The 21,506-nt window shown below is 42.2% G+C and overlaps 1 protein-coding gene across 10 annotated transcripts in view; it reads left to right on the top strand.

Moving 5' to 3' along the window:
* znf438 (zinc finger protein 438) overlaps window positions 1-21,506 on the top strand; it is a 243,370-nt gene that overhangs the window by 142,514 nt on the left and 79,350 nt on the right. The window contains exon 2 of one of the 10 annotated variants that reach the window (XM_072576077.1): window positions 5,728-5,842. The exons of 8 other annotated variants lie outside the window; for them this stretch is intronic. In XM_072576077.1, coding sequence (XP_072432178.1) covers window positions 5,826-5,842 — 17 coding nt within the window. In that variant the 5' untranslated portion in view covers window positions 5,728-5,825. Of the gene's footprint in view, window positions 1-5,727; window positions 5,843-6,995; window positions 7,322-21,506 lie in introns of those variants that run through there. One more of the 10 variants, XM_072576078.1, reaches the window with a different exon arrangement.

Below are 21,506 nucleotides of genomic sequence, written 5' to 3'. Positions count from 1 at the left end.
AAATAAAAGGTTAATTGAACCAATAAAAATGCTTTTAGTTTTTCATCTTATTGTATACTCATGAAAATTCATGTCAAGTTATAATTTGTTTTTGTTAGTGTTGGTTAAGGAAAGATTATTACAAGTTAATGTCCCTAGGGCCTAATAGCATGGCAGAAATCCATTTCTTCTATTGCTGCTTGTCCACTGCAAGTTATTTGATACCAAATGGAATATTTTCCTCCCTTACATCCAGCTGTTTGGGGTTTTCTACAATTGATGTTATTTATGTTTGGAAGTTAGTGGAGGCAATGGTTTAATGGTATTATTGCTACATTATTAATCCAGAAACTCTGCTAATGTTCTAGGGACCTGAGTTCAAAACTCCGCCATGGCAAATCGTAGAATTTGAAATATAAGGAAAAGCATCTGGAATTAAGAATCTACAAATGACCATTGTCAACTGTCATTAAAAACCCATCTGGTTCACTAATGTCCCTCAGGGAAGGAAATCTGCCATCCTTACCTGGTCTGGCCTGCATGTGACTCCAGATCTACAGGAATGTGGTTGACTTTCAACTGCCCCCTGGGCAATTAGTGATGGGCAGTGAATGCTGGCCTAGTCAGTAATGCCCTTATTCTGAGAACAAATAAAAAAAAACACAGCCTTAGTTTGACACAGGCACTTTATTGGCCTGTCTTGCAGCCTTCTATTAGAAGTACAGATACACTGTTTATGAAACCATATGGCTTAGGTGACATTGTATTTGTTATATAGGATATAACTTCAGGTAATGTGGATAAATACGAAATTGGCAGCAAGAATAAAAAAAAAGTTATCTAAATGGTGAGAAATTGCAGTGTGATCTGGGTGTCCTAGTGCATGAATTGCAAAATATTTATATGCAGGTACAGAAAGTAATTAGGAAAGTTTATGAAATGTTATTGTTTATTATTAAAAGAATTGATTATAAAAGCTATGGAGGTAACACTTCAATTATACAGGGCATTTGTGAGACAACATCTGGACCACTGTTCTTCAGTATTGGTCTCCTTATTTACAGAAGGATGTAAACGTACCGCAACTCATTCAGAGAAGATTTACAAGACTAATACCTGGAATGGGTGGGTTGCATGAAGAGGAAAGGTTTGACACAGTAGGCTTATATCTGCTGACAGTTAAAAGAGTGAGAGGCAACTTGATTGAAATTTTTAAAACCTTGAGTTGATTTGACTAGCTGGATGTAGAAAGGATGTTTCCTCTTGTGAAAGAATCTCAAACTTGGCATCACCATTTAAAAGTTAATGGTTACCCATTTAAGATAGAAATAAGGAGGTCTTTTTTTCCCTCTTATTCTCCTGAGTGTTGGAACTCTTGTTTAAAAGCCAGCAGGAAAGACAGGTGGAAAGAATTTATCAGGAGAGGGATGGGACAATGGAATAATCAGATCAACTGTGTTGTTACTCAAGACAGAGCAGCCTCAAATGGTACCTACTTTTGCACTAATTCGTAGTTCGTATAGAGAAGGAAGGGATGTTGACAATCTACAAGTTATGGATTAGTGGTGCTGGAAGAGCACAGCAGTTCAGGCAGCATCCAAGTAGCTTCGAAATCGACGTTTCGGGCAAAAGCCCTTCATCAGGAAGAAGGGCTTTTGCCTGCCTGAACTGCTGTGCTCTTCCAGCACCACTAATCCAGAACCTGGTTTCCAGCATCTGCAGTCATTGTTTTTACCTCGTTGAATCTACAAGTTATGCCCTGTTTACCAAATGCAGATAGATAGTATACTTAAAAATGAATATTACTGATCTTTGGTGTCCGTACCTTCAACCTGATAGACAGCCATTCACCTGCATGCTCTGCTGACTGACCCTTTGTCAGTTTTCTATCCATGCTGTTATTGTTACTTTAATTCCATGGTTTTAATTTTGTTAACAAATGTGTGATGTGGTGCTTCATCACAGACTTTTCAAATGTCTATACATTTCACATCAATCATACTATTCTTTTCAACCGTCTTGATTATTTCACCAAATAATTGAGTCAAGTTCATCAAATAGGATTTGTCTTTACCATATCGGGTGCTGGCTTTCATGTATTAGCTGGTATTGTTTCAAATGCTGGTAAATATTGTTCTGAGATATTGTCTCCCAATGCCAGGTTTGTGTCTCACCTATTGTTAAACACAGGTGTAACATTTGTACTTTTCCAGTTCTCCGATGCAGATGATGGTGTTTTTTGTTGTGAATTTTCCCCTTTGCATTTTATGACTTTTTGTTAGACTATCAATCTTTTTGGATTCTTGGTAAAATCTTGGCATCATTGTTAATAAATGATCAATTCCTTAAAAACTGCAATAAAAGGTTTTTTTTTAGTCTATATCTCCAGTAATATATTTTCTTATTAAATTATGAAATCTCCCACTGGACAGCTTAACATTTCTTGTGTTATATGTCCAGTCGTGAAAAGTATTAAAAGTAATAGTCCCTGGGAATGATTTTCTTTGCCTATTTACAAGTGTTGACAATCTGCGTGTTTGACTCTGCATATATTCTTGTTTAAATTTTGAAAGCAGCCGTGCATCATCATTTGTTTTTATAATGTGCATGGTATATGCTGTGAGGTATAAACACTCAAATTTCATGATCTTAAAAATAGACCCTGACAGTCTCTATTGTAGGTTGGGTTGTTTCGTGGCCTCTGTATTACAATAACATTTCCAGCATATGTGTTAAATGAGTTTGGGATTGATGGAAGACATCTTCATTTTTAATATATGGTTGTTTTACAGTGTTAATAACTGTGCCTTGTGTTTTTACCGATTCTTTTCTGTGTATTTTCTGTCACCTGATAGTATTGTACATGCTGACATGTTTTGGATAACTGCTGTATTTATCATTGAAATTGGTGAGGAAGAAGTGAAAAATGAAGGAACTTGATCCTTGTAATCTGAAATATGCAGGTTGCATGTTAATGACACCAATGTCTCAGGCAGTGGAAGTTGCCAGAAGAACTTTAGACTTCATTAAATACATGGCAATACCCCATTCACTGACCCTTTCAATTCCAATTCAGTCTGGTTGAGAAAAGATGCAGGTCTGGCCCCTTCATAAAGGGTTGCAAATTAAATCAGTTAATTCGCACTGACTCTGAAAACTGTTACCTTGGCAGAGCAGCTGGTTTTTTCTGTTTATGTTTCTCCTTGTATGACTCAGAATTCTATTGAGTAAACTGATAACTCAAAAGTAGCAAATCAGTTCTGCAGTACGTGCTGCTCGTTTGCACAGAAGGCATTTTCATGACAGTTGTATTGTGCATCTGTCTAAGCAGATTTGGGGGCTACATGCCAACTAAGGAAATTCAGAAACTGGAGGGATGGGTGCTTAGTAACAAGTGTTGTAGAAACCTCAATGACCTATGCATGTACTTGGCATCAGTCTCGAATGTATTGCACACTGTGCATGTATAAGTAGTTAATTTGAATTCTGTTCACTCCCATGTAAACATTTGTCCATTGCAATAACCTTGTAAATAGCTGCAATCTGTAAACAGTTTTCAGTTATTTAGATCACATTAATCTGAGAAGTTCATTCTCTGTTGAGTAGGAACTGAAAAAACGTGTTCTTGTTATACATTCAGACAGTAGGATGAAAAGGTTCGGACTGCTCTTATTTTTCCAAAGAAGTAGAAGCTGGGATTTTAATTCTGGACGAATGGGCAGGGACCACTGGAAAGGGATCGAGGCATTTTTAACTCCATGACTTCACCAGGGCCAACCCTGCCAAAATTCAAAATGAGGAGGTCGAGGACTGGAATGACATGAGTATGGCTTGAGGTCACCTGTGCGTATCTGCAGGAATTGTCGTTGATGGTCAGGAAAGTGCACTGGAACAGTATGGATGAGGGAGGAAGTGAGGATTTATGAGCTACATAGGCCCAAGTTTCCTTGGCCCGGGGACACACACCTACTTCTTTTGAAAATGTACTTACCCCTAAAGGCTTTTGGTATGTTGACCTTTATCTCCAGAGAGTCGGCATTCAGAAGTGTTGTCCAGCTAGACAAAGCCTGTGTCTTGTTTTAAGGCTAAACTACTTGAAGTGTTTAGAATGGTCAAGTTACTTGAACAAATATGGAGACATTACTTCTCCAGGGAGATCCAGAACAAAAAAGTATAATCTAAAATTAAGGTACACTATCTCAAAATGGACTATAGAGGAACCTGCTATGTGACTTACCCAATAGACTTTGGTTGCTGTGCAAACTGACATTTTCAGGATTGATCTTAAATAAAAGTTTGTTGAGTAAAAATGTTAGAGATATTTGAACCAATGAAGGTGCAAAAAGTGAATTAGAGACAAGCATGGGGAACTTAACATTGCCTGCAGGTTATTTTCCTGAGGCCCTTGCTCATTACTGCTGAATGCATGTTCTTAACTAGACTCACATTGAGTGTCAATAAAATACCTTCATATTATATTGATGTTGCATTCTGAATGACTCAACCAGTCATTGGCACTATTAGAAATGTAAGGCTCTTTAAGGATTGAGCAGAACAGCTTCAGAGTTGTTGGAGAGCAGGCCATGCACATCGGATTTTGTATTATGAAGAAATGAAGAAAAAGAGCTGCTTTGTTTTAACAGGGTGATTTAATGGTGGTGGATAGTATGTGAAACATTAAATGAGTGATTTGGTGGTGGAAAAAGTGCTGGTCAGCTGTGTGTATATATCTCTGGATGTAGGAATAAAAGGAAAGAAAAAGGAACTGGGTTCTTGAGGGCTCTTGTGGTACAGTGGTAATGTCCCTACCTCTGAGCCAGGCAGACAGTTGCATAACTCTGAGCAAATTGATTAGAAATTTTTTAAAAAGCAATGGGTTCTGGATCCTTGCCTGTTCCAACCACCCCAGACCCAGGAGTGGATACAGAGCACAGACAGGTCAGAAGGCCTCCTCATAGGTCTGGCTAAAGTGTCCGTCCACAAGTCCAGGCAGTGGGGCATGGAGGAGGCCTCAATTGCAGTCGGCCTGCCTGCCTCTCTCGCATGGCTACATAGCTACCCAGATGCCCTTGGGAGGAGAGAACATCATGCCCACCATTGCCCTTGAAGCATTCAGAAGTTGGTGAACTCTGCAGAGACTGCGCTGCATCATTCCTCTCTCTCTCTCTGTCTCCAATATTGTTTTGATTTAATTCTCTCCCTTGCTTTCCCCAACTTTTTGTTTTGTCATTGTTATACTGTCTCTGATGAGCAGTGTTAGTTTTTTGTTATTTATTAATTTGTTAATTAGATGATTTGGTGGTGGTTAAAGAACTGAAAAAGCTGTATTCTTTACAAAAAAAGGAGACTTTGGCTTCTGGATAGTGGAAGAGACCGGAGAGAAATGGTTAAAAACTGGCGTTTGTGCTAAATTATAGGTTTACACTAAAGCCCATGTGAATGTCAGAAGGTACTTCACTGTCTAATTCAACATATGGGTATATTTGTTAAATAATTAACTGTCTGAAGCAAGGGCCTCACCCACTGAAATAGGGGAGTGAAAATTGGTTAATTGTCTCTTTTTGGAGATGGTCATTGCCTGCCACTTGTGTGGTGCAAATGTTGCTTGCCACTTGTCAGCCCAAGCCTGGATGTTGTCCAGATCTTGATACATTTGTACATGGACTGCTTCAGTATCTGAAGAGTCAGGAAAAGTGGTGAACAATATACAAACATTAATGAAAATGTCCATGTCTGACTGTATGATAGGAGGAAGTTCTTTGATGAAGCAGCTGAAGATTGTTGGGCCAGGAACGCCTGCAGCAAAGTTCTGGAGCTGAGATGACTGATGTCCAACAATCGTAACCATGTTCCTTTGTGCCAGGTATGACTCCAACCAGTGGAGAATTTTCCCCTGATTCCCACTGATTCCAATTTTGCTAGGGCTTCTTGATGCCACACTCAATCAAATGCGACCTTGATGTCAAAGGTTGTCACTCTCACTTCACCTCTGGTAAACCAAGGCCTGGAGGTCCGGACCTGAGTGACTCTGGCAGAAAGTGTCAGTACAGAGGTTATTGCTGAGCAGGTGCTGCTTAATAGCACTATTAATAACACATTCCATCATTTTATTGATGGTCATGAATAGATTGAGGGGGTAGTAATAGTTGGATTGGTGTTGTCCTGCTTTATGTGTACAGGACATACCTGGGCAATTTTCCACATTGTTGGCTAGGTACCAGCGTTGTAGCTGTAGTGGAACAGTTTGGCTAAGGGAGTGGCAAGTTCTGGGACATAAGTACATTCCTGATGACGGGCTAATGTCCAAAACATTGACTCTCTTGCTCCTTGGATGCTGCCTGACCTGCTGTGCTTTTCCAGTGCCACACTTTTTGACTTCTTCAGGATCTACAGTCTTCACTTTCTCCTATTGCCAAAATGTTGTCAGGCTCTTGGCCTTTGCAGCATCCATTGCCTCCAACCGTTTCTTGAAGTCACGTGGTGTAATATGTTGTTATGTTCTTATTTGATACTGGGCAGCTTAGAGACAATAAATAAAGAGCAATGGTTTCTAATGGATGAATAATGAAAGGATATACATTTAAGATGTTTGGCAAAAGAACCAAAGAAAACAAGCAGAAAAGTGTATTCTACAAGATTTGGAATAAACTGTCTGAGTGGTGAGTGCAGATGCAATATAGGTAGTTCTCCTGTAACGCCGTAGTTACATTCCAGCAAAACGTTGCTTAATAGAAAATCGCTTCATATGAATAATGGGGCCGATGGAAAAAGTGGGATATGGGACAGACCAGCAACAAATATCACTCCCGATTGCTCAAACATCACCCAAAAGTCTAAAACAAAGTATAGCACCACCTGAATAAAGGTCTCAATCATATTTATCAACAAAATAAAAATAAATTTAACACAGTACATTTAAAAAATATTGGTAATGCAGGAACAGAAGGTCATCATGGTGCGTAAGGTAAACTCCTTCAATCCTGTTGAGCAAGCAATATCATATATTCTCTCCTGACACTCAAAGCACTTTATAATACCTATCTTCCCTTCCAATGTTATTGCCTTTCTTTTGCGTTCACCGCTCTCAATTTCATCACCAAAACACTTCTTGCTAACCTTCTTGTTACTATGCCCCTCCATTTTCTCAAAAAAAAGGATAATCGAGGAGTATGGTACCTTTTACAGGAAACTGCTCAATGTCTCTCTCTCAGAAAGCTGCTCTGTGGGCAACTGACATTGGCGCATGCGCAGAACATCACGAAGACCAGCGTTGACATTGGCGCATATGCAGAACGAAGCACGCGAAGCGATCCCTGCTGGAATCGTGCTATTACGAGTAGAGGTAAATGTTCTTGAAACTCCCGTTCCTTAATTGGTTAGTGACATTAGAAACAAATAGCACTGCTGGGATGTGGGTTATCCGAGAACTACCTGCACTAGATTACAACAAGGAGTTCAACAATTAATTGAAGGATGAAAAATTATAGAGATAAGGGACAAGGGCAGTTGAATGGGAATTGCTTAATTGCCTTTAAAGTGGCAGCTCACTCACTGGCTTGAATGGCCTTTCTCTGTGGCACATCTATTATTATTATTACAATCAAAATGAATCACCTGTTTCTTCCCTTAATTTAAACTTAGGTGATCATTGATCCGTGCAATTTTGGTGCAAATTTCCAGACATTGGTAAGGAAGACTTTGTTGCATCAACAGGACTGTTTGCCTGGGCTGTTTCTGGTGTCCAGATGGATTCCACGTGATCCACCCAGTTTCATTCCTTTGAGACTTTACAGCAGTTTGATTCAACTAAGTGATTTTCTTGGTCATTATGTCAGGCAATTAAGAGCCAATCACGCTTCTTTGCGTCCTGGAGTCACCTGTATGTTAAGCAAGGAAAGAATTTACAGATTTCCTTCCCTAATGGGTTTTTGTGATCTAAATGAATTTTTATAGCATCAGCAGTAGCTACATGGCTGCTATTATACTAGTTTTTGATGCTGATTTTACTGAATTCAAACTTCACCATCAGTTGTGTTGAAATTCAAATCCATGTTCCCAAATATTAACCTGGAACTATTCCAATTACATTACAGCTATGAGTGAAATCAGTCACTCCTAAAATCAAGCTCATTGGAATTTTATTAAGGGCTTGATCCTATATTAGAGACTTACTTTCCTGCAGTGCATTCATGAAGGGAGCTGTGAATCGTTAGTTCTGCTGGGTAATTTTATTCCAAAGAAATGGCTGAAAAGAGCATCAATGCAGTCAACCAATGTTTAAAAAAATTGTAGCAACAGCCCTGTTGACCTGCCACAAGATAAACATTTTAAAAATTGAGACTGCCTAGGATTTTGATGAAAACAGACCTGAGCTAAATTATTCAAGGTATTAAAGCTTTCATGAGACCTGAAACAGGTGCATGGATCACGACGCATGTCTGCAGAAATTAGATCAAGTAAAGCACATTTGGTGCAGAAAACATATTGTTTGGTTATTTTTAATGTGTTAGCCTAATATTAGCATCATTATCTTAACACACAAAGTAAAAGACAGATGCTTTTGTGAGCATTTATGTCTTGATGACAAGGTTACAGCTGCTGCTACAGGAAGTTTCCACCCGTAGACCAGAAATGATGAACAATGCTCGAAGGATTACAGCCTAACCTTGATTGAATCCTGATTGTGACCGGTGGCGACATGTTCTAAATCTGTTTGATTTTACTCTTAGACATCCAAAAATATCCCAGATGAAGGTGATTACAAAATAGGATTTTGTGTGTGTATAATATATATATATATTGCATAAAAGCAAAGTCATGTTTCACATTCTGCTTCAGAATGTTGTTTCATTTTCAATATTATGCAAACGTAAAATATCTGACTTTTTATCCAGACCTAGGTTGCATGCAGAAGAGTGTGCAGAATTGTGCTTTGTTTCTGGATGCAAGGTCATCTTTTATTTTAATACTTAACCCTTTAATGCATGAGATCAGTAATAGTGACGTATTTGGCTTAATAATAGCACAAATTGGACATTGTGTAATTACTGGACAAGTTTCAGATACTTATTTCCTTGTTTCAAAAACATTTCTGCCCACTTCAGAGTTTTAATTAAATTCTGTATCAAGTAACGGAATGATCTGGAAACCTACTGAAATATGGTTAGTACTAAATACAGGTCTTGATGCCAGCTTTCTTTGTGCAGCTTCTTCGTACATGAAACAATGAGTGAAATCAGTGAATAATACTGTAGCATCAATGTGCCAAGACCAAATGGCTCTCTGCCATTTTCTCAGGGGCAACTAAGGATGGGCAATAAAATGCTGGCCCAGCTAATGGCACCGACATTCCATGAGTGATTTTTTTTTTAACATGAAAGACTCGAGGTACAAGTGCCTTTACAGGAAATTAGCCTTCCTAATTACGACTGTAGCGCAAATTCAAGTTCTTTAAATGCTCTTCTACATTTAATTTGTAGTGTTCTCCATTATCTCATTTTGCTACAACAAGACTACTTACTTGTATCCATATACATGATAGCAGCTTTGGATCTCCGGTCGTCTTGCCGTAACGTTGCACTTGAAGAAGATAGTTTTGCAGCTGGAAGATTCTGTCGCTTTTGTAGAGGAGGGTGGGTCAATATAGAAAGCTAACTTCTCATTGCTGAGGCTGCAATGCATAAATATATTTTTACAGTATACTTCATTTGTTTTCACTGTTGAATCAGTCAAAGGAGTTTAATTTCACTTCACTGTGTTGTTACTCTCGCTTTAATGATGTGCTGTAGTTTCCATGGCCTTGTTGAACAGTTTGGCCTCTTGTACAATGATAAAATAGGAACTTATTCACTGGAGTAAGATATGGTGTGCATTTTAGAACTGCTGAATTGTTTAAATGCGCCAAATTTTATGTCTCATAAAATATTATCACTGCTGTCGTTTTCTTCTGCACATTTCACATAACTTCAATGATTAATTCCATCAGCCACCAGAAGAAAATGCTTTCACTTACACAACTTTGAGATGGAAGCAATGGTTTTGGTTCTTAACCATGAATTTGTTTTGTGTATTAATTGCACCCTGCAAAAATATCCAAAGCGTTACTCTTGCTGCAACTAAAAGTTGTAACCGTGAAACTTGCGAATGAAAGCTCCATATGCAGACTGCAGTCATGCAATGTGTAGTCTTTAGGGAGTGAAATATATATATATTCTTATTTAATGTGCAGCTGACTGTCTTATCAGTGACGTGGTCAGAAATGGCATGAAAAGCTGTGGAAGACAAAGTTAATGTCCAGGAAGACAGGCGTAATGTCCATTGTTAGCTTTGCAACATTATAATTCTGGTAAGCCATTTGATAATTTTGTTTCATGGTCAAGGCTTAGAGTATAAGAGAGGGGAGGCTACGTTGGAAATGTGTAAAACTCCAGTAAATCACACCCAGAATACTCTGTAATTTTATAAGTTCACTTCTTATTCTTTGAAACTCTGCAGAATACTGGCCCACTTTCCTCAATCTCTTTGCATCAGTTGTATGACACTTTGATTTTTTACAACAAATTATGTGTCCTATGATTCTGCCACACTAGCTACCTGATGAAGGAGCAGTGCTCCAGAAGCTTGTACTTCCAAATGAACCTGTTAGACTATAACCTGGTGGTGTGTGATTCTTAACTCTGTCCACCCCAGTCCAATACTGGCACCTCCACATCAATCTCTTCTCATGAGACTAACAAGGATTAATATGGTGAGCCTCCATTGCGCACCTTCTCATGGAGGCATAGAGGTATTCAGCACAGAAAAACACCCTTAGGCCCACCACGTACGCACTGGTCAAAAACAGCCACTTTCCTACTCCAATCCCATTTTCCATAGCCTTGTATGCCTTCTATTACAAGTATGTTCTTCCTTCGATAAGGGGAACAAAATTGTACAGTGTTCCAGATGCGGTTTCACCAAGATTCTCCACAACTGCCATGTCCATGTCTCTGAGCAAGAGACTTCTGGTATAGTAGAGTCATACAGCATAGAAACAGACACTTCAGTCCAACCAGTGCATGCTAACCAAATTCCAAACTAAACCGGTCCCACTTGCAGTGTGCTTGGCCCATATCCCTCCAAACCTTTCCTGTTCATGAACTTATCCATATAATGTTGTAACTGTACCCACATCCACCACTTTTTCTGGAAGTTAATTCCACACCTGAACCACCCTCTCTGTAAAGAGGTTGCCTGTCATGTCCAAATTAAATCTTTTGGCTCTCACCTTTAAAAATATGCCCCCTAGTTTTAAACTCCCCCATCTTAGGGAAAAGACCCATGTCATCCACCTGATGATTTTATAAACCTCAATAAGGTTGCCCTTAACAGTAGGTCTCTACAGTCAAGAGAGTTGGGCCTGGATAGTCAGCTGCTTGAGGCAGCCAGAGTCAGCACCCTCTCCTCATAGATGGTGAGAAGCCAAATTTCGACATGCCCACCAGCTGTTTTGACTCTTCTGGGCTGAGTCAAAGGAAGGGACTGAGTGAGATGAAAGTAAATGGCACAGTTCTTCGTGCTGGTGGGGAAAGGTGGTGAGGTGTCCCAGGTAAGGGAGTAGGCAGTTCAGAGGCAATGCAGCATTAGAACAGATGGCCATTGGGGTTGGTAAGAGCGAGTGAAGGAAGATGTTAGTAGTGAGCCTGAGCCTAGGTGGAGCTAGGTGCAAATGCAGAGACGGAATGAGTGTGAGGTAGTGAAGAGAAGATAATGGAACTATTCTTGCTGAGTAGAGAATATCATTGACCACCTTCCTTCACTGCAGGGCATTCCTCAAGATTGCTGAGATGGCAACGGTCTGGATGACAACCTCTGACCTGGCTGGCAGGTCTGATGGTGTGGTATCCTCTGTCAGTCTAGGGAAAATTGGTTTCCCTATTCTGCACTGCCCAGTCCATCAAGTGCCTTTTAGCAGGGTGCCAAATTCCCTTTCCCTGCTACCATGTCCAGCGCAAATATAATGAGCCACGCATGGAATAAAAGTGATTCCCCAGGTGCACAACTGCTTTTTAAACATAATGCTGGTTCTGGGAATGCCAATCCATTCTGCGATGTCTGGGTAGTGGCAAGTTTGTGGGTAGCATGGTCAGTAAGTTGGTCACACCGCAGATAAAAGGTATTGAGGAAGATAGGGAATGGATGATTAACAGACAGAGGAAGAGTAGAAGGGCACTGTAGATATTGGTGGCTTTCCAGGGGAAGGTGGCGGCAGCCAGGTTCATGGCACTGTGGCTGGTTCTGCTGCACAGGAGGGCAAGAGAAAGAGTGTAAGAGTTATAGTGATAGGGGATTCAATTATAAGGGGAATAGATAGGCGTTTCTGCGAGCGCAAATGAGATTCAGGATGGTATGTTGTCTCCCTGGTGCAAGAGTCAACAATATCTCAGAGCGGCTGCAGGATATTCTTGGTGGTGGGGTGGGGTGGGGTGGGGTGGAGGGGGAGTTGTTAGTGCTGTTGGGAAGGGTTTAAAATAATATGGAATGGGGATGGAAACCAATGCAGGAAGTTGGAGGGAAGTGAAGTGGGGACAGAAACAAAGGAGAGTAAAGGGAAAAAATGAAAGTGGAAAGCAGAGAAACCAAAGACAAAAGTCAAAAAAGGCCACACTTCACAATGATTCTGACAGGGCAATAACCATCAAAAATAAGCCCGAAGGTTCTGTCTCTCAGTGTGAGGAGCATTTGTAGTAAGTTGGATGAATTAACTGTGCAGATTGTTCTTCATGGATATAATGTAATTGCGCTGGCTTCAAGGTAAATAAGGATGGGAACTCCATGTCCAAGGTTATTTGTTTTTCAGGAAAAACAGACCGACAGAAAGGAAAGGGAGGTGGTGTAGCATTGCTAGTTAAGGAGTGGAAAATGAACACACTAGTAAGGGAAGACTTTAGTCTGGATAATGTGGAATCAGTGTTGAAAAGTGTGGCACTGGAAAAGTCCAGCAGGTCAGGCAGCATCCGAGGAGCAGGAGAGTCGATGTTGCGGGCATAAGCCAATGTGTGTAAGTGTGTGGGAGGGGACTGAGAGATAAATGGGAGAGTGGGCGTGGAGGTGATGTAGCTGCGAAGTAGATGCACGTGGGGTGTGATGGTAATAGGTAAGTGGGAGGATGGAGCAGATAGGTGGGAAGGAAGAGGGACAGAGAGAACACTTCAAGAGGGTAGTGCCAAGTTGAAGGGTTGGATCTGGGATAAGGTAGAGGGACGGGAGATAAGCAAACTGGTGAAGTTGACATTGGTGCTATGTGATTGGAGGAGGGTTCCAAGGCAGATGATGAGGTGTTCTTCCTTCAGGCATTGGGTGGCTTGGATTTGGTAGTGGAGAAGGTCCAGGACTTGCATGCCCATGGTGGAGTGGGTAGAGTATATGTGTGGCAGAGATGTTCCCTGAAACATTCCACAACTTGGCATCCTGTCTCCCTGATGTAGAGAAGACTACATTGAGAGCAATGGACGCAGCAGATGAGATGTTTGGATGTGCAGAAATGTGGAAGGATCCTTTGGGGCCTTGGATGTAGATGAGGGGGGGAGGTGTGGGAGCAGGTTTTGCATTTCTTGCAGCAGCAAGGGAAGGTGCGAGGAGTGTACGGTAGGTTGGTGGTGGGGAGGCATGGACCTAACGAGGGAGTGGTAAAGGGAATAGTCTCTGCAGAATGCTGATGGGGTGGGAAATATATCTCTAGTGGTGGGGTCTAATTATAGGTGGCGAAAATGGCGGAGGATGATGTGCTGTATCTGGAGATTAGTCGGGTGGAAGGTGAGGACTGGGACATTCTATCCTTGTTGCGGTTGGGTTCAAGAGTGGAGAGGCGGGAAGTGAAGGAGATGCGCTGGAGGGCATTGTTGATTATGTGGGAGGGGAAATTGTGGTCCTTGAAATAGGAGGCCATCTGGGATATTCTGAAGTGGGATTTCTCCTCTTGAAAACAGATATGGCAGAGGGAGAAGAATTGGGAGAATTAAGGCAAAAGAATTTGTACAGGTGTGTGTGGGGGTGGGGGAGCTGTCCAGGTAGCTGCAGGAGTCAGTAGCTTTGAAGTAGAGGTCCAGTGTTGAGTTGAAGATGGAGAGGTCCAGGAAGGGGAGGGAGGTGTCCATGGTGACCCAGGTGAACTTGAGGTCAGGGTGGAAGTTGTTTGTAAAATTGATGAACTGTTCAACCTCCTCCTGGGAGCACGAGGTGGCGCCAATACAGTCATCAATGTAGTGGACAAAAGGTACGGCCTAGTGCTGGTGTAACTGTGGAAGACAGACTGTTCCCCTTAGCTGACGAAGAGGCAGGGCACAGCTGGGGCTCATGCAGGTGTCCTTGGCTATCCCTTTGGTCTGAAGGAGCTGGGAGGATTTGACAGAGAAGTCAATCAGGGTGTGGACCAGTTCTGCCAATTGTGTGTTGGTGGAGGGGTACTGGCTGGGTCAGCAGGAGAGGAATAAATAAAGGGCTTGGAGGCTTTTGCCATGGTGGATGCACGTGTAAAGGGACTAGATGTCCATAGTGAAGATGAGGCACTGGGGGCATGGGAAATGAAAGTCATGGAGCAGATGGAGGGATTGGATGGAGTCCCGAATGTATACGGGGAGTAGCCTGGACCAAGGAGACAGGATGGTATCAGGGTATTCGGCGATAGGTTCGGTGGGTCAGGAGCAGGCTGGGGCAGTCGGGTTTGTGAATTTTGGGTAAGAGTTAGAACTGGGCGGTGCAGGGTTCCAGGACTGTGAGATTGAAGGCTTTGGATGGGAGGTCCCCTGAGGTGATGAGGTTGTGGATGGTCTGGGAGCTGATGGTTGCTGATTAACCTGTTGGAATATAACCTGGTGTGTGATTTTTAACTGGGAGTTGATGGTTTGGTGATGGAAGGTGAGGTTGTCACCAGTTTCCTCATCTCCCCTCCCCCCACCTCATCCTAGACCCAATCCTCCAACTGAGCACCACCTTCTTGAACTGTGCCACTTATCCATCTTCCTTCCCACCAAACCACTCCACCCTCCCTTCTGACCTACCACCATCATACCCCAGCTGCATCTACCTATTGCCTTCCCAGCTACCTCATCCCCACTGTGCCACCGTGCCGCCCATTCCCTTGCAGTTAGAATCAGGTGAATTCATAATGGACAACAGTGAGATGGCAGACACCTTGAACAAGTACCTTGGATCTGTCTTCACTAAGGCGGACACAAATAATCTTCAAAAAATGCTAGGGGACAGAGAGTCCAGCATGAAGGAGAAACTGAAGGTAATCCTTATTCTGGAAATGATATTGGGAAAATTGATGGGATTAAAATCTGATAAGTCTCCAGACCTGATGCTCTGCATCCCAGATTACTTAAGGAAGTGGCACTAAAAATAATGGCTGTATTGGTGATCATTTTCCAGCATTCTGTGGACTCTGGATAGTTCCAGTGGACTGGAAGGCAGCTAGTGCAATGCTACTCTTTAAAAATGGAGGGAGAGAGAAAATGGGAAATTATAGGCTGGTTAGCCTGATATCAGTGTTGGGGAAAACGCTGGAGTCAATCATTAAGGATGTAATTACTAAGCAATTGGAAAGCGGTGACAAAATCAGTCCTGATCAGCATGGATCCATTAGAGGGAACTAGAGGATGTGACCAATAGAGTAGACATAGTGAATCAGTAGATGTCATGATGGAACAGTCGCTGAAGGTTGGCATGCAGGTACACAGCAGGCAGTGAGGAAAGGTAATGGCATGCTCTCCTTCAAAGTGAAAGGATTTGAGTATTGGAGTAAGGATGCCTTGAGCAGTTTTGGCCTCCTAGTCTGAGGAAAGACATTCTTGCTATTGAGGGAGTCACCAGACTGATTCTTGGGATGGCAGGACTGTCATATGAGGAAAGACTGAATCAACTGGGCTTGTATTCACTGGAATTTAAAAGAATGCCAGTGGGGGGGGTCTCATAAAACATTCAGACTCCTGGTGGGACTAGAAAAAAAAGAATTGGGAAGAATGTTCCTAATGTTGGGGAAGTCCAGAACTAGGGGGTCATGGTCTAAGATTGAGGGGTAAGCCATTCAGGACTGAGATGAGGAATTTCTTCACTCAAAGTTGTGAACCTGTGGATTTCTCTCCCACAGAAAGCTGTTGGGATCAATATGTTCAGGAGGAAGCTGGACCTGGTCCTTGTGGCTAACAGGATCAAGGAGCATGGGAAAAGGGTGGGAATGAGATACTGAGATTGTGTGATCAGCCATGCTCATATTGAATGGTGGTGCAGACTCGAAAGGCTGAGTGGCCTACTTCTGCGCCTATTTTCTATGTTTCTTTTGGGTATGGTAAGACTCGAATCGGGCTAATGTCCGGCGAGAGGAGTGCTGAAGGGTGTGATGAGTAGTTAACAAGGTGAGTTTGGGGTGAGTTCGAGAAACCCTCCATGAAACTAGGTAAAATTGACACTTCATTCCTGATGGAAGGGCTTTTGCCCGAAACGTCAATTTTACTGCTCCTTGGTTGCTGCCTGAACTGCTGTGCTCTTCCAGCACCACTAATCCAGAATCTGGTTTCCAGCATCTGCACTCATTGTTTTTACAAAATTGACACTTCAGCCAAGCTATGGTAAAATTCAGCCAATTTTTTATATATGGCCAACTTCTAAAAAAAAAATTGGCGTTTTCTTTGCTGTACCTGCAAGTTAACTTGTATACAGGGACAGTTGGGACTCTTGCGATATCAAAATTTCCCAAACTCTCTTGCCATTTAAGAAATACATTGTCATTCACTTTTTTCCCTGAAGTAAATAATTTTGCACTGAGTCATAATGTATTAGCTGGCACAGTGGTTAGCACTGCTGCTTCACAGTAACAGGGTGACTGTCCAGGTGGAGTTTGCCCTTTCTCATCTTCCCTGTGTGAGATTCTGCCAGGAGGTCTAGTTTCCTCCCACAGTCTAAAGATATGCATATTAAATTGTCCTCTAGCATCCAGGGATGTGCAGGTTAGATGGATTAGCCATGATAGATGCAGGGTTATATGGAGAGGGTGGTGGGGTGGATCAGGGTGGGAACCTGTACAGAGGGATAGAGCAGAATCAATGGGCCACATGGCCTCTTTCTGCACTGTAGGGATTCTATAATTCCAGTAGAAAGTGAAGACTGCAGATGCTGGAGATCAGAGTTGAGAGTGTGGTGCTGGAAAAGCACAGCAAGTCAGGCAGCATCCGCTTATGCCCAAAACGTCAATTCTCTTGCTCCTTGGATGCTGCCTGACCTGCTGTGCTTTTCCAGCATCTCACACTTCCATGATTCCAATCAACCTGTTCTTGTCCAATCACTTAACCCAGAGTTAACCAACTGATTTGTATCAGGGTGGGATCATGTTTCAATTTTTTTCTCACACTCCATGACAAGTGAACAAACTCGAGAAAAACAAAGCTCACCACAACAATCTAGAACAGTCAACAATTCCAAGGCAATAGTTTGTTCATTTGGTTGAGTAATTGATAAACTTATCATTTAAAAAGTGCCAAACAGCAGAGATAACTCAAAATCCTTTTGTGCATTTCAGAAAAACAAAGAGAAAAAGACTCTCTTTGTTCTCGAGTCTTGATCACCAGGTCAGGGGAATGGGGTCCAGAACCGATTTGAGGATTTGGCTTAGCTAAAATTGACCTTGGTCCCCTTCCAGTGGGAAAGACTCTGAGCTGGCCTTGGTGGATTTCACGTGGAAGTGGGAATCAGATGTGGGTCCTCAGTCGGCCAGAGATTTTCTGCTTTGTTGTTCGATCTTTAGGGATGGAAGAAGAGAGGGACGATGTGTGTGTGAGAGTGCCTCAGACACATTCAGCCATGCGCACATGCAAACCTGCTCAGCAACCGTACCCAAACCTCTCACATCTTGACTAGCTTGCATACCCACAAGGATTCACTCAACAGCCTATCCGTATTCATTCACCATCCTTCCCGTATTCTACAACACTGTAATACCCCAGTCTCGTGACTTTGGTTTTGTTTACTAACCTGTGTGGGACCTTGTCAAAACCTTATAAAAATCTAAATCCGTAACATTTTCGGTTCTGGCGTAATTGTTCTGCTAATTGCAGCCACATGAAACTCTCACAAGCTTATGCATCAATTCCTTTTTCATAAGTCTTTGTTGATTTTGCCCAATGATATTATTTTCAAAATGCCTAGCTATCACATCCTTTATAAGAGATTATATTATTTGCCCTGCTACTGATGTCCGACTAGCAGGCATGTCATGCTCGTTTTAATCTATCCTCCCACATAAATTATGGTGTTACATTTACTATTTGCCAGTCTACTGAAACCAGTCTGATGATGACCACGACGTTGTTGATTGTTGGAAAAACCCATGTGGTTTGCTAATGCTCCCTAGGGAAGAAAGTTCTCTCCTTACCTGGTCTAGACTAATCGTGACTCCTGGCCCACAGCAGTGTGATTTGCTCTTTGGGATGGTCAACAAAAGGTGGCCTAGCCAGCGATGCCCTGATTCCATGAATTAATTTACAAAAAAGGGGCCAGAGTTGATGCAGATATCTCTATAAGATTTGTCAGGATGGATGTAATTGTAGAGGTAGAGAAGGATAAGGAAAAGGAGAGATTTCAAAACAAGAATGAGAATTTTAAAATCAAGGTGTTGCCTAATTGAGGGTCAGTGCAAGTGAATGAGCAACCACGGTAACAGGGAGAGATGGGAGAAGGGGACTTGGTACAAGTTAGGACTTGGGCAACAGAATTTTTGGTGACCTTAACTTTGTAGAATTTGAGGTTGGCCAGGATTCTGTTACATGGGGAAGTAATGGCCTAGTGGTGTTATCACTAGACTATGAATGCAAAAACTTAGCTGATGTTGTGGAGACCGAGATTCAAATCCTGCCATGGTGCATGCCGGAATTTGAATTCAATAAAGAACCTGGAATTCCAGCCTATTGATGACCATGAAGCCAATTGTTGGGAAAAGAACCCACCTGGTTGACTCATGTCCTTTTGGAAAGGAAATCTGCTATCCTAGTTTCGCCTACATGTGACTCCAAACCCAAAGCAATGAGGTTGATCCATCACTGTCCTCTGGGCTATTGGGAATGGGCAATAAATGTTGGTCGAGCCTGAGATTCCCACATTCCGTCAATGAATGAATGAATTTAAAAAAGTCAACTCTGAAGGTTTCAAAGGATTATAGATTACATAGCAGATGGGCTGAAGTGGGACAGAATTGGGTGATTTCATGGAAGTGGAAATAGTAAAGCAAAATACTGCTGTTGGACATCTGAAATAAAGAACAAAATAGTAGAAGTATTCAGTGGGTGAGGGTTAAACGTTTCATGTTTATGAACTTCCATCAGAACTGACTGGGTTTGACCCGAAAGATTGACTCTGTTTCTGTTTTTGCATTTGCTGCCTGGCTTGCTGAACGTTGCTATCATTTCCTGTTTTAATTGGAGATAAGTAGTCTTGTTTCTGGCACCGGCATAATGTCAGAAGCTCATCCTAAGATTAAGAATAGTGTTTCAGTCTCAAGTAGTTGTTCAAGAAAGAGATTGAGTTTTTGGCAGGAACCAAAGACAATGGTTTTTGTCTTCCTAATATTTTTTTTACATCTCAAGAATCAAGCACTGGGTTCTAAATAGTCCTGGATACAAGTATTTGTGAAAGATAAAGAAGGAAAGAAAATAGCTCACTCATTAAGGAGCCCATTACAGTGTTGCAGAAAGAGGTCTCGAGGACAAAATCCATTCGGTCCCGAGGATGTCAATCCGGGTGTTTCCCAACAGGTAACCTTGGATGAATCAGGACATACAGAACCTGCTAAAAACCAGGTGTGAGGCTTTCACATCAGGAGACCAACTCAAATGTAAGGAATCCACGTTTGACCTTTGCAGAGCCATTAAGACAGCCAAGGACTGATGCCGATCCAAACTAGAGACCCAGACAGACCCCAGCAACTATGGCAAGGACTGAATGACATTACAGTTCTAAAAAGAGACAGTGCAAGATAGCAGATGATGACACATTCCTGCCAGATCGTCTCAACGGCTTCTATGCTTGCTTTGAGCAGAATTTTGGCAGAGAGGTAACACCTATTCCAACAAGCCCTGATAAGCTTATCCCAACAGTCACAGCATCAGAGGTCAGATCAGTTTTCCTTCATGTGAATCCAAGGAAAGCGATGGGACCTAGATGGAGTACCAGGCCGTGCACTCTGAGCATGCGCAGGTCAACTGGCATAGGTCTTCTCGAACATCTTCAACCTCTCCCTGCAGCAGGCCACTGTCTCTGCCTGTTTCAAGATGGCCAACATCATCCCTGTGCCTAAAGTTCACGCAGCATGTCTCAATGACTACTTCCTAGTGGCCCTAACTTCAGTGGTCATGAAGTGCTTTGAAAGGCTGGTCATGGCATTAATCAGCAGCAGCCTCCCCACTACTCTTAACCACTCCAATTTGCCTATAGGACCAACAGATCAACATCAGATGCCATATCAGTGAAGACTGGGGACAATATTTCATCCTCACTAACACTCAACACTGGAGCCTCCCAGGGGACTGTACTCAGCCTCCTACTGTACTCACTGTACACCCATGACTGCATCACCAAATAACAGATAAATGCCATTTACAAGTTCGCTGATGACACCACATGGCCGGTCGAATCTCAGATGGCGATGAAACAGACTGCAGACGGGAGGTGGAAGACCTGGAAAAATGGTGCACTGAGAACAACCTAGCTCTCAATGCCAGCAAAACCAAGGAGCTCATTATTGACTTCCAGCGGCATGTTATTTATTCCCCCCCTACATATTAACAGCACCAGAGGTGGAACGAGTGGAGAGTGTCAAGCCTCTGGGAGTGGTCATCTCTGAGGAGATTTGGCATGATGAAGAAAACCCTTGCCAAAGTTTATAGATGCGCCATTGAGACCATTTTGTCTGGATGTATCACTACCTGGTATGACAACTGTACTATTCAAGATTGGAGATGGTTACAGAGAGTGGTGAACTCAGCCCGACAGTCACAAAGGCCAACCTCCCATCTACAGAATCCCTCTACCAGGCACGCTGTCAAGGAAAGGCCACCAGCGTTCTTAAAGATCCATCCCACCCTGGCAATGTTTTTCTACAACCTGTACCATCAGGGAGAAGATACAGAAGCCCAAATGGACTTACGAGCTGGTTTCGAAACAGTTTCTACCCTACTGTTGTTAGAATACCGAATGGACTTTCAAACTCTTAACATTTGCCTGTACCTGTGTTTTTGTTTTTGCTGTTGTTTATCTATTATTCACGATCTATGCTATTTAACTATGTGATCTACCTGTATTGCTCGCAAGACAAAGTTTTTCACTATGCCTCAGTACACGTGACAATAAATTCAATTCAAATTCAATTCGATTCAATTGGTCGAAGCTATGAAACAATAGAGATCCTGTTAACTACTGGATGTACAGAGTAGCCCAGTAATTAGTGGCAAAGACATTGAACAATAAATTTGCAAGGAAATTAGAGATGTGCAAAAATGAAA

The sequence above is a fragment of the Chiloscyllium punctatum genome, chromosome 8 (assembly GCF_047496795.1).
Source record: "Chiloscyllium punctatum isolate Juve2018m chromosome 8, sChiPun1.3, whole genome shotgun sequence".
Lineage (NCBI taxonomy): Eukaryota > Metazoa > Chordata > Chondrichthyes > Orectolobiformes > Hemiscylliidae > Chiloscyllium > Chiloscyllium punctatum.
This window is presented reverse-complemented; position numbering and strand designations above follow the sequence as displayed.